Below are 14,207 nucleotides of genomic sequence, written 5' to 3' on the forward strand. Positions count from 1 at the left end.
GGGCAGGGAAGGAACAGTGACAAAGAAGGGGGGAAAGGAAAAGGACTGGCAAAAATGCAAGTTTGCTGTGTGAGCCTACTTGGAGAGCAAGAGTGCTGGGAGGAAAATCAGATCTGGAGGAGCAGCACAGTGTCTTTGTGTTCCTCCCCAAATTCCCACTGTTTGAATGATCATTTCCATTCACAGACCCTTCCCGGTATGGTACAAGTGTTTCTCAGCTGCTCCCAGGTTATAAAGCAGGCACTCTGTTGTTTTATGCACCACTGAAATGTGTTTATCTGGAGATTAAATAGACAACTTCATGTATTTCCTGACCTTGGTGGAGAGAAACAAAGCAGTGAACTCACCCCTCAGGAGCAAAGATAAATGTGGGAGTCTGCTGCCTACTGCCAGGCAGCGTATCCAGCCCTAATTATGTGATAAGTGCATGGACTCCGTGTTAAACATATTTTACAAAAGTTCTTGAACAAAGTGCTTACACTGGTTATGCAGATAGCTCGCTGAAAGCCACATGAATACAGATTATTATGCACACAGTGTGAATCTGGATGAGTCCAGGAACCACCGGTCTTCCAAACAATATTATTTCATTTGGTTTTGGTTTCTTGCTGAAGAGTTCTCTGTTTCAGTCAATGCACAGAATAATCACATTTGTTTTCCTTACTCTGAAATTATTCTACTTCTGAAATGTTACAGCAGAGTATTTGTTTTAAGGTCATTGGTAATTCAATCTTGAGTGATGCTGAGCATTTCTCATCACATGAGAATCCTCAAGCCAGCTAATTCTGATAAAAACTGACACACAATATTCAAGAAGAAGTAAAAAAAGAAAATAACAAAAAGCGTAATTTCATTACCCAGATAGCCAGATTGCTTAAATAAGTCTTCCAGATGTCCTTAGTTTGGTAGCACCACAACACATCTCAGAAATATTAATAAACCTTCTTGATCATGGGCATTTTTCCAGGTTATTTGAAAATGTTTAGAAGAGAGACAGATATTTGGAACCTTAATTACACTGAGAGTCAAAGCAGTCTATGCTCCTAAACCCAGATTTTTGAACTCCAGTGGGCACCAGATGTCTTCACAGCTACTTTATTAAGTCCAATAATATTTTTTAAATTATTTTTGACATCTAAAATTATTTAAGGAAAAAAAAAGAAGGGGTGTCTACATGCCTATTATTTAGATTTTTAGATTACTAAACAGCTTATGTGATTTTGAAACCTGTTCTGTAAGTCATGACAGCTCAGAAAACTCTGGATGCCATGGACTGTGCCATGGGTGAGACCAATGACCAATTATTAGCCATGAAGAAATGGTATAGTCGCTGAAAATTAAATTTCATTTTTGCAGTGACAACAGAATGCTCACAGTCTTCATTTAGAAAATAAAATATTTGCTGCTATTTAGATGTTTGTTTCCTTTCATAAATTCTGCCTCTCACACATGAAAAATGTACCAGGTAAGATCTTTCATTTGCTTTCAAGGAGACTTTTGGGCACTTGGAGCTATGTCAAGTGTGTTAGTGAAGTGCTGCAAGAGGATGAAGTGGAAATAAAGCTGGCTGAAAAGGTCAGTGCAAATATTTATCCAATGCAGAGGTTTCTGAAGGTTAAGATATGCTCCAGGAGCCTTTCTAGCTGTATTTCCAACTCTAGAAAAAACAAGGGTGGCCAAAGAGCTCCTCTTTGGTGATCCCCAGCCATCCTGAAGCTGCTCTTTGTGCCAAAGTTTACTGACAGCTGGAGAGGCTTTGCCCTGCTCGGTTGAGTTTCTGCATGAATTCTGATTTCTCTGCATGTAAATTGTCTCACAGCCCAAAAACAGGAGCCAAATGGAAATTCCAATATGCATTCTGTTCATGTGATTTTGCTGCAATGGTTTTATCCATCCCACAAAACTATTTCTGCTGACAAATCGGCGCTGGGGGAGTTTGATCCAATTTGAACAGGCTTCTGGAATTCTAGATTGGTTCCCAACACTTTCAGGCCATAATGAAACCCTGATTCTTAACTATCAGCCTGGCAGGGGCTTGTCATCTGCTCAGATCTGCTGATGCTGCTCAAGCCCCTCAGCCCTGCCAACATGCAGCAGGAGAGAGCAGTTTGTGCTGGGGGAAGAACCCAAACTGGTTTATTCTCCCCAGCTCGCTGAGCCACCCTGGCAGCTCCTGCAGGTTTTGTCTCTGTTCAGCCTGGTTTGCACTGTGATTTCCACCCCAGCAGGGAATGGGAGAGAGCTGCAGCCCTGGCCCTGCTGCCCAGCTGGGCTTTAGCACCTCTTTGGTCCTGTTTTCCACACAGTTGTGGTTCTCACGGAGGAGCTCTCCCAGTCAGATGTAAAGAAAAATAAAGAAAAAAACCCTGTGGGAGGAGGTTGGAAAGGGAATCATCCACCACTAACATGATTGTGTCTAAATGTGTGGTTCAGCTCACTGAAGTCCTGCACAGAAAGGAGCAAAATCAATTAAGAGTCCCAAAGGGCAAAATTCTCCCTGCAAGACAAGGTAAGAAGGACTCAGTCCACAGGAGGAGGAGAGGTGAGATTGGCTGGCTTCAAACATGCAAAGTCAATGGGCAGATCTGCTCTGGGTTGCCATGGTCTGTTTACCACATAAAAGAAAAGTATCACATCCAAGAGAGACATTTTTGTAAAAGAAGTATCGAAAAATGATCCAGGAGGAACTTAAAATTGCTTTAACTCCATATTTGTTCCTCAATAGAGTTTAACCAATAGCAAGAATTAAGGCAGGGACTCTCAGCATCTTCAAGCCTATTTCTCAACAGTCTGAGCTGCAAAATAAATCTCTCCAGATGGTGCTGTGGAAGTCTCACATCCTCTGTGCACCACGAGCAGACGGAGGTGCAGATTGTCCTCCAGGGGCTGCCTTCCCCAGGGGTAACACTGAGCCAGGGGACAGAGCTGCAAGTCACCATCAATCATGGTGACGAGCAACCCAGCCACTCACAGGTCTCCACAGGAGCTGATGATTCATTTATTAAAGCTCCCATTAGTCATTTATTACTCTTTTCTAAACCATTTATCAGCTGGTATTCAAAATGGAAGTAAATAATATTTTTCACTTAAGACTCCCAGGACTGGTGTATCTCAAGTTTCACCGTGGTGGGGTTTTGTCAAATTACACAAATTTTATTCTGTTCACAGGAGGCAAGATCTTTATTTTACTGGAAAATTCTTTTCTAAGAACATATATATTAAAAAAAAATTATACCAGGAAAAATATTTTCCCTAATCTTGCTCTCCCTGATGTGACAGAATTATTTCTGTGCGACATTTCTTTGTCCCAGAAATGGATGGAATTGAAGGCGAGGCTGGAAGTGGCAGAAAGAGGAATTGTGTCAGGAATGGTTGTTCCCTGACCAAATGAAGTCTCTGTTTGTTATGAGCACTGTGACAAATCCCACTTTTCCAGGTTTGGCTAGGGATGAGCTGCAGTCCCAAATCTGTGGAGGAGGAGAAATGTGGGAACAGGGGGCACTGCAGAAAAATCATCCCCTTCAGCCACACCACTGCACTCCCCTGTCAAGGGCCTGACAGGATTTACCCAGGAAAGACAATACATCTGATATTAAGGGAAAATAACACATTAAAGAGCAGCAATGGAAGTTTTAAAAATTCAGGGCAGAAGATAAAGGCAGAGTCAGAGGAATCTCATTTTTGAGCGCACGCTCTGCAGGCAGGAATGGAGTAAATAGGATTTGTTGGACTATTCTTTTGGAGAAGGAAGAAAAGACAGAAAGGGGTCAAGTCCATATCTTTCTTGTGCTAAAACTCATTTTTTCCTCCCCCAGGTCTTAGGCAGTATCTGGGCAGAGCCAGGCCTCCAGGAACACACACAAGAAGAGAATTTGCCAGCTCGTGTCTTTCAGCAGATGCCACATTGTTAATTTTTCATCACATCACAGCCACAGTGGCATTAACTCTGGACCAAAATCCCCTTTTTTTGCAGGGTACAACACTGCAGTGATCTGTCAGCCACTCTTACAGTGACACAAGAAAAGAATTCTCATTTTTGTTAATGTTCTAGGTACAAACACCCAGCACCCTCAGTGCTCACTCAGTCCAGCTCATTCCCACCCACTGGGAATATCCTGCAGGATGCAAGCCAGGTATCAGATTTTCCAGAACTACCTGTGCCTGCTCCTTGCTTTGCTTCATTCCTTATTTTCTCATAAGCAACCCCTTGCTGCTGAACAAAATTTGAGCCTAAGGCCTTTCCCTGCTGGAAAGGAAACGCCAAAATCCTTTGTGACACAAAATAATAATTCACAAAATTAATTTTAAAACCTTTTCCCATAATAGAAATAAGGTAGTAAATTTTACAAAGCAGCCACTAACTTTAAAAGTATCTCTATTTTCTATCTCTGTAATTTAAATCTGGCACAATATCCCAGCCACTGTGACCTTTTAAAGGCAGACCTTGCTACCTCTCCTGGGAGTTTTGGAGGAACTCTTAAAATATTGCTCTATTTGGCATTAAAGATGAAATTATTAAAACCCCTGGAGGAAACAGGTACTGTTTGCACACCTGAATGGGTTTTTACACTGCTCAGAGCCTTTCATTAGCAGGAAGTGTAGATGTGAGACAGAACAAGGCAGAGATTTTGGAAGTGTGTGGAGTGACAGGGCAATAAGCAAACAATGAACCGGGCTGAAGCAATGCCTCGTTTATTGAGCCATCAAAGCACCTGACACACACTCCAAGCCTCGAGGGCTTCAGCCCTTGCTCTGCAGGTAAAGGAATTCTGTGCTGGATCACAGCCAGGATGCTCAGCTGCTCCTGGGGCCACCCTGGCACTCCATGGAGGAATTTTCCTGCCTCACCCTGGCCCAGGAGTGGGATGCAGGGAGGGGAGAAGGGTGGCTGGGAGAGCAGAGCCACTGGGCAAGCACTGCCTCCTCCAGGAGAGGGACTTTGCACAAGATCAGGAAGGGAACGGCCTCTAGCTGAAAAAATGGGGATTTAAATTGGATGTTTGAAAGAAATTCCCCCCTGTGAGGGTAGTAAGCAACAGGTTACCCAGAGAAGCTGTGGTTGCCCCATCCCTGGAAGTGTCCAAGGCCAGAAATAATTTAATTTATTATTCAATAGATTAAATTATTATAATTTATTATTTCTATTTTAATTTATTTATTTAATAAAATAAATAAAAGGAGCTACACTCTGGAATCAAAGCTTCAGATTTACTGAATTTGAGCTTTCTTCTTTAGAAGTTACCTTGAAAAATATTGTCTTTTTCTTTCAGCTCTAATTCCAATCAATAGTATTGCAGCCTGTGGCATGCAACTGGTATTAAAATGCAATAACTAAGCACTTCCAGCAGAAAATCAAATAAAGTGGCATTAAATCAGCTGACAGACACCTCCCTCCTCTTATTTTAACAGAGAATCTGCTCCTGAAGGGGGCTGGCACTACACATGAAAGGCTGATTTTTCCTGCCTTCTTCATGGAATATGAATATCACTTAGCAAGGCAGAGGGAAGATTTCTGAGGTCATTAGCATCACTAAATAGCAAAAGGTTCAAACCCACAGCAAACTATTCAAAAGGAAGAGAGGTGTTGCTATGGGAAAAAAAAAAAAAATAAAAAGCCAACCAAGAAAAATATCTAAGAGCAGACTTTTCAAAGAAAACAAGATAATGCTGTCTCTTCACACCTATTTAATTTCCATGCTAAAACCCACAAACTTTCCAGGGTATAAAGTAACTTTTACTGTCACTGACAGAACTGAATTTATGAGCATTTCTGAATTTCACAGAAATTAACCATACATTTGTGGCTAAGCAGGCAGATGAATTTTTGTGTCCAATTTGCCAAATTAAGTCAAACAAGACCATAATTATAGAAAGACTTCTTCAAAAGAATTCAATCTAGAAATATTTCTTCCAGAGAAGAATTCTCCCACTTTGGAAATTCACATAGGTAGGACTCTGACTGACAAGAATTGCTATCAATATTGATTAATCCAATAAATTCTTATTTCTAAATGCACCAAGCTGTCCTTGTACATCGTTATTTTCCAGAGGGTTAAAAAAGAAAATACAACATTTCAAAGCTATTTTAAGTATTGGTTGTCAGGAAATGCTTTTCAGAGCATTAAAAGCCTGACCTAAAAGGTAATTCTAAGGGAATTAATAGTTTGATCATATTCATTTAATTGTCACCCATGTACTTGAAGGGTTTGGATCAGGCTCTCCATGACAATTTTTAGGTGACTGAAACACTACTGCCAAAGCATTTTACTGATGTAGTTATAGATATTCCCTTGGCACAATTGTCATTGCTTCTACTTTCTTCTTTTTTCTTTTTTTAAAACACCCTTCTCTGTCATGTTTGAATCTGGTATTCATCTACTTTGAGATATTCCCTTGGCACAATTGTCATTGCTTCTACTTTCTTCTTTTTTTAAAAAAAACCCTTCTCTGTCGTGTTTGAATCTGGTATTCATCTACTTTTCATTTATAAAAGAAATAATTCTTCAAGTCAAATAGCAGCAATTTGTTTCAATATAATCCATTGGCAAATTGCTAATATTAGGCCAGGAAACAAATTTTTAAAAGGTAAAAATATACTTCAGGTTAAATAAAAAAACCTCTACAGCAATAGGCTTCCCTTTTCTACTCCACAACGATCTTAAAATCAGGATCCCTCAGGTTTACTTCTCATATTTTGGGAATTTTTCCTTAAAAGTTTGCAGAGCCCCAGGAAACTTTAATAGCAAAATCCAACCTGGCTGCAATTAGGTAATTTTTTAAAAACTCTCTCCAGGTACAAAATAAGTCAGACTCACAGTAAATGTAGGGGATGGAAGAGCAGCGCAGGAGGTCTGGTGGGTTCAGGCAGGGAATTCCCTCGCCTTGGTTTTGGGGTTTATCAGAACTTTCAGCTGAATTCAATTTACAGGGAAAAAACCTTTCCTTGCAAATTCCACCTGGAGGCTAAATTTGAAGCTTTTAGGACTGGAGCTTTAATTCCAGAACCCCAAACTCTGGCTGGCTCACAGGGGAAGTGCTGTAGACAGGAAGAAAATGTTGTTTTCACCCTCGGTCCTGGCCATCCAAAGCCTAAAGCTAGTTTGGCTATTTCCCCCCGAGGAGCAAAAGGAGAAAGTTACCCCCAGCAAATTGATTTTATAGGTTTGCACCCTGCTAGCCAATCTCAAAATGACATCATTTTTATATTTTATGGTTGCACTGTGGTTTGGAGCTGGTGCATACGCTTTCATTAACGTGAAAAAAAGAAAAGAGCAGCTCCAGGAAAGTCTGTCAGACCGAGCTAAAAACATTCTGTACGTGTCTTCTTTCCTTATAGAACATCTTTATCTTTAGAAATGAGCTAATTAGGATTGCTTGCACCATTTTGGAGAGAACAGATGGCCGGTTCTTACCTCCTTCTTGGTGAATTCTGGTGCGTGGTCATTTTTGTCGTCGATAAGAATGGTGGCAGTGGCTGTGCCTGTCAGTCCCACATCCATCCCACCCATGTCCTTGGCTTCTATAACCAGCTCATACTTTGGGCTTTCCATAGTCTGAAAAAAAATAAAAAGAAAAGGAAAGGTTAAGGGGAAAAAAACCCCACAGAGATAACATACTATTTTTAATTAATATTAAAATAATAAATTTTAAAACCCCCAAAATTTTATTTAGCCTAATAAAACATAGCAGAGAAACAGGTCTGTTATCACAGTTGTACTGAAACACAAGCACAGCTTTCTCTGAGCTCAGATGCTACCCTGGAAACCTCATTTGCAATCCAGCATGAAGGTGAATATTGGTAAACAGTACATAATTTATCCTGTTATTTAGGAAGATTAGGAAAGAGGTAAGAAATTAAAATATACTTGCTCTTTAAGAGTAAGCTCTGCCTTCAGTGCACCAATATTTAGCAGCTTGCTTCATCAGTGTTATGATGGGCACATAATTAAATACTAATGTCACAATCTACATATAAATTCACTTTATTAAATCCCATTCATTCTGGGTATTAGCATTTAGACTGGTAATCTAAGTTTGCTCCACTGCAAAAAAACAAAAAAGCAGTTTCCAAAACAGGCAGAGACTTCCAGTTATTGCCCAAAGCCAATGTGTAGAGTGATATTAATGATTTATATTACTGATATTTGATTGCCATGTCATGGTACTTATCTGGCTGCCCACCTCTGTAGAACCAGACAGCACAGGCCCAGAGAGAAATCCAACTTAATTTCCTCTCATAAAGCACAGCCTTATTCTGGGGGGGGAAAAAAAACCTTTTGTGGTGAGTTCTGGAATGGGAATGTGGCAGCCTTTGCAATTCCCATCTCTCCCATCAGGGGTGAAAGCTGGATGAGGGGTCAGCAAGAGCTGTGTCAAAGCTGATGTTCTGATGTTTTGAGCACCAGAACCTGCTCCCCTGGCACTGGTAGGGAATTCTGACATGGATTTCAGCAGGACTTCATTCAAATGAGTTTTCTGTGGCTGCCTCGAGTGGAAGCACCTGCCCAAAGCCCCTGTGGGCAGCACCAGCACAGAGCCACAGATGGGCAAGTGTTGAGCCAGCTCTGAAACCTCACAGTGAGAACCTCACTGTGCCCAGGAATGTTTATCCAAACCCTCCTGGACAATAAACCTGCATCCCATGGGCAAAGCTGCAACAAAGCTGCTGATTTGGAACCTTTTGGAACCGTGTCTGTAAGAGCCCAGGGTTCCCAGCTTTGCCATCCCTCACCCATGTCCTCTATCCAACAGTTTCCCAGAGAATTGTCAGGAATTGGACACAGCCCAGCAAAGCAACCTCAGCCTCTTGGCTCTGCAGACAAGGGATTTGGAAGCTTTTCCCAAATTGTGCATTTTGCATTGTATGTTTTCCTGGGCACATCCCACCATCTCTTTTTTTGGAGAATGAGTGAGAAGGAGATCCCAACTCCTCAGCAGAGAGATTTTGAAGCATTTTTAGGCCAAGAGAGAAGTAGTCACCTCTGTTGCTCATCAGATCAGCTATCATGAAACAATAAATTTGCATGTTAAATCAACAAGTCAAGTCAGAAGAGAAATTTTGTTCTAAAAACATATGGACTGCTAGGAAATCAGATGCCACTGCCACACAGGGGATCCTAAGAAATGTATTTCCTGTAGTCTTACAACATTATTCCATGAAATTCATCTCAGAAGGTGGCAAACCAAGACCAGGAGTTTGATTTATAACATCATAAAAACAAACACAAAGAAGTATTACTGACATGTCTGCAACACAAACTCACGCCATGGAGGGAAACTAAATTTATAGTTTTCATATATTTGTTTTCTAAAGTGCATTAAAACCTGAATGAGGCTTCTCTCCCCTCCCCCAGGTGTGACTTTTTCATTATTTTGATTAGAAAGTAGTTATTATCGTATGGAAAACTTGCAAAGCCATTTGTCACTTCATGTTTATAAGCCTCTTTGCTCAGAAAGCCCATTTTTACTCACAAATTGGCCTTTTTTTCCTTTGAAAACCATCCCATTTTCTATTGAAAGCAAGCCCATTTGTGGCAGAAATTGCATCTACTGCAGCAGAAATGTCTGTGACAGGAGTCCAATGTTTAAGCTCACGCAAAATGTGAAAAACATTGAATTTTGAGTAGTATTTCATACAATTATGAATACTTCACACTTCCCTGCTATGCAGCACTTCCTACAACTCGTTCTGACACCAAATATTTGCCTTGTTAGAGGAAGCAGCTGCTAACAGATGCAAACCCTGAGCAGAGGCTTGTTCCCATCAGAGGCTCTCTTTGCACTCGCTTGTAAAGGACCTTGCAGAATTCTCCTGCTTCCAGCCCAGAGGAGCCAGGCAGCAGCAGGGATTGTTTGGAGCAGTCTGATTTACCAAAAACCTGGATTTCTGCAGGCAGAGCAGGGATCCCTGTGCTCCCAGCAGCCCTGTGCTCCCAGCAGCAGGGATGCTGCTGCAGGGGTGTGCTGGGGGGTCAGGGCTGCTCTGGAAGGTCTCATGGCACCTCCTCAGCACTTCCCTCTTCTCAGGGCTCACACCTTTGACCCCAGTGTGTTCTCCCTCCTTTTCCTCCTATCTTGTGAGGAAAAAGTGCTGCTGGCAGGAGGCAGTGGGGGACAACATCCTTCCTTCCCCATCTCCACTCCTGCCCAGCTGCAGGGATGCAGCTCCCAAAATTTTATCATTTTGGGACCCCACCGAGTCCCTGCCTGCCACTAAAGCCAGGCCTGCTCCTAAGTGGCCTAAGCACAGCCTTGCAAAAGCAATCCAGTCAACAGCACTTGATATCAGGAACAGAAATAAGCCCCAGCTCCCAACAAGTGGGATCTCCAAAGGAAAACAGATTACTGGAATAAATGAACATCAGGTCGCTGCTGGTGTGGTTTGTTATTTATCAACTGTGACTTTGTGGAGTGTGACACTGTGGAGAGGGTTTGCATAATTACAGCAGGAGAACCATTCCCTATCTCCATAAATTTTCCCTGGAGTCACTCAGCCACGGCAGGGGTGGCACTGCCAGCTCGTGTGGTTTGCCAAGGTGAGCTGTCCTGCAAAGGTGCCCTGCCTGCCATCCCCACCAGAGCTAAGATTCCCATCAAATCCCACTGCCCTGCTGCCTGGCACAGCTGGCTCAGCCCCACAGAGCAGGGAGAGGCCAGCAAAGGCACTTTCTCAGAGTTCAGCTTCCTGACAAAGGCAGCAGGAGCTGACCACAGCACAGGGAAATAAACAGTGCAGGGCAGGCACTCTCACAGAAGGGAGAGCTTCTGGGTAATGCTGAATGAAAGCAGATGATGATGGGGTTCTGCTGGGTTTTAATCTTTCAATATTACAGATACAATAAAAAGGGAGTGAAGAGAAGCAAGCCCTGGCTGTGGGTATTTCACAGCAGCAGCAGGAGCAGTCCAAGCCTTGGGCTGGGCTGTAGGGCATCGAAATTCAGCAGGAATTGGCAGCACCACCAGTGCAGTAGGACTCAAAATGTAAGGAGGGAACCAGTGGAACCACTTGGGTGGTTACAGGGAAGATTTAGGGCCCCTGAGGCTGTGATTCCCTGCAGCAGGACCCAGCAGCAGGACTGCAAGCACCTTCTCCAGGAAGCCCCAGTTCAATATTCCTCCCGTGCCTTCCTGCAAGGCATCCTTGGATTACATATTTTGGACAGGGCACGCTCAGTACCCAGCACCAAGCCTTCCTTTAGTGCTTCAGTACTCATCCAAAAAAAAAAAAAAAAAAAAAAAAAATTAGGGAGAATAGAAATCCCCAAATTCCCAGAAAGTTGCTGAAGTCAAAACAAATTCTGTTTGTGAAGCAAAAAATACACAGAACATTCAAAATGCTTAAAAGTGTTTAAGGATCCTTTTAATACTAATTATCAAAATAGCATTTTCTTACTATTCCATGGATATTTGTATTTCTGTAATGATGCAACAGTGCCTCGACTCTTCTGTTTATAACTCTGTTTATAAACTGTGTATTCATGCATAATTCTGTATCAGGAGTGTGCTGCAATATCGTGTTTGGTACTAATGACTTTATAATATAATGCTAACCAGAAAGAAAAAATCTTTGGATTGAAATAATTTCAGTTGGCGCTAAATAAATGCTTGTGTTCATTTAAGATGATAATTGCATATAATACATACTGAATATGTCCTATTAAGACATAATCAATGTTCTTGTTGAGTAACAATATCAACATTGAATCTAACATTATCCCAGAGTATGCCTGTCAGGATTTTGACAAATGTAAAATTAAAAAAAAATGAAGCAAAATGACTATTAGCAGCTCTAACAGACATAATGCTTTGATAATTATAATATCAGCATTTATTTTAAATGCCAGTTGCTGCTGCTTAAAAAGGGCGATATACACAGAGGCTTTGCATTTAGAACTTGAATCACAGTTTGATGAATAGAAAAACCCAAACTCTTTTGTAACATAAATCCTCTTTAGCTCACCAATTTCCAATTTTTTCATATCATAAAGGAAGGTCTACAGTTTAATCACTGTAATAATGTACTTCTGTTATGAACAAAATCAATACCTATTTACTACCCGTGGGAGACGTGGAGTCCATGGGTATTTCTGGAAGCAAAAGGAAGACTAAATTTTCTCCTTCTGCAGTAACCATTAAAAAAGAAAAGAAGTTGCTCCAAAGTGTTGGAACCAAATTGGTTTCCTGGCCTGAGTTATTTGTTATTCATCATGATGAAATCTGTGACTATTTAATATATAGGATCAAGACTTTAATTCCTCATAACTTACACATTTATTTTAAATTACACATTAATTTAAACATTTAATTCTTCATAATGCCGGCCTAAGCACAGGGCTTGTGTACATGGATGAGTTTGTTACATCTTACATGAAAATACAGGAGTTTTATAGGCATACTTTCAACAGTCTGTGTAAAATGATAAGTTTTGACTGATGTACAAATTAGGATTTGGATACTGAATTAATATTTGTAGAAGGCTGTATGCATGTGCATCTTGGCTGTTATATATATTAATATTAATATAAATAGAAATATTGACACTATTTAAGGGAGTTTCCTTGCATGGATGATGATATTCATAAGACTTTCTCCTCAGATAGAGATCACCAACCTCTAGCACAGAACAATGTCTGAAGCTCAGGTTTAGTCCAAGATATTTCCCCTAAAATTATTGTTAGATAGTCTACTCCTAAAAGTAAGCCCAGGGAAGACAGCAAATGTTCAGTATTCTAAAAAATAAGAGACACAACACCACTGAAGCTGGTGCCTCTACACTGGTTTTTGGCAGGCAAAAACCAGTTCCCTTCATAACAGAGGGATGTTGATCTGCAGCAGCTACTCACCAGATGCTCATGGTTTGGGAAACAGGTTATTTTCTATGTCAGCTGTTCTAGAAGTATAAAGTACTATAATAATTTTTAATACCTTTGGAGAATGAGAATCACAATGTTCCAAGGAAAATACTTGCTGTCAAATACACTGAAATATACTTTTCTTTTTAAAACACAAGTTATGTTTCAGCTTTCCTCTTGGACCAATGTGTGTAATTTCTCTTTTCTTTTTCAGGCAAAAAATTCAGTTGTTCTTCATAATTAAACAGTGCTGCAGAAATCTTTCGCTCCAGTGTGAAAGCATCAATTACTATGTAACTCCTTGAGCTGATTTTAGACCACTTAATCACCCTGATTATTCCACATTCAGAGGTGCCAGGAATACAAAGACATCTCTCCTCTCACCCCAACCCTCTGTCAGCAGCAGAAGTGGCTGGAGTGAGGGTCTGCTCCCCAGGAATGGGCTTGGTTAGAGAAAACACAATTCCATGGTGCTCTGTAAACAATTACAGACCTGCTGTGTGCAAACATTCCCTGCCTGGCTGTGCCCTTCCAGGGGCTGTAGAGAGCACACACAGCCATCCTTGCTGGGACAGAACAGAACCCCTCTGGGCTCAGAGGTCAGGCAATTCCAGAGCTCAGAGGTCAGGACAATCTAGAGCTCAGAATTCATGGCAATTCCAGAGTTCACCATTCGTGACAATTGCAGAGCTCAGAATTCAGGCAATTCCAGAGCTCACAATTCAGGACAATCCAGAGCTTGGAATGCATGACAGTTCCAGAGCTCACAATTCAGGACAATTCCAGAACTCAGAGTTCAGGACAATGCAGAGCTCAGAACCCGTGGCAGTTCCAGAGCTCATAATTTGGGACAATTCCAGACCTCAGAGTTCAGGACAATTCAGAGCTCATGATTCCTGGCAATCCCAGAGCTCAAAGATCATGGGAATTTCAGAGACCAGACTTCACATCAGTTCCAGAGCTCACCATCCATGTCAGCTCCAGAGCTCAGAGCTCAAAGATCATGGGAATTTCAGAGACCAGACTTCATATCAGTTCCAGAGCTCACCATCCATGGCAATTCCAGAGATCAGGATTCATGACAACTCACCTTGCTGGATCTCCCCTGCCCTCCCTGCAGCCTAGGATTCTTTTGGGGGAGGAACCATGGAAACCATGGAATCACAGCTTCCCATGTACTGCATCAGAGTCCCCCTTTCACAGAGCCTGCACCCAGGAGCGCCTCCAACCCTCGCTGTGCATGCAGCACTGAGTATTCTGCTTTAAATGGCACCTGGCACTGCTCCTGCTCCTCACAGACTCTAAACCTTCCACTGTTTATACTCCAAGTTTTGGTGCTGGATAGAAAACACTGTA

The 14,207-nt window shown here is 41.6% G+C and overlaps 1 protein-coding gene across 2 annotated transcripts in view; it reads right to left on the bottom strand.

Annotated features, from left to right (window-relative positions):
- The window catches only part of CDH13 (cadherin 13), a 432,177-nt gene that overhangs the window by 69,460 nt on the left and 348,510 nt on the right, over positions 1-14,207 (bottom strand). For both annotated transcript variants that reach the window (XM_041458638.1, XM_041458637.1), the window contains exon 8: positions 7,413-7,553. In XM_041458638.1, the coding sequence (XP_041314572.1) occupies positions 7,413-7,553 (141 nt within the window). The remainder of the gene's footprint in view (positions 1-7,412; positions 7,554-14,207) is intronic.

This window comes from Pyrgilauda ruficollis, unplaced genomic scaffold (genome assembly GCF_017590135.1).
Source record: "Pyrgilauda ruficollis isolate IOZ18807 unplaced genomic scaffold, ASM1759013v1 scaffold13, whole genome shotgun sequence".
Classification (NCBI taxonomy): domain Eukaryota; kingdom Metazoa; phylum Chordata; class Aves; order Passeriformes; family Passeridae; genus Pyrgilauda; species Pyrgilauda ruficollis.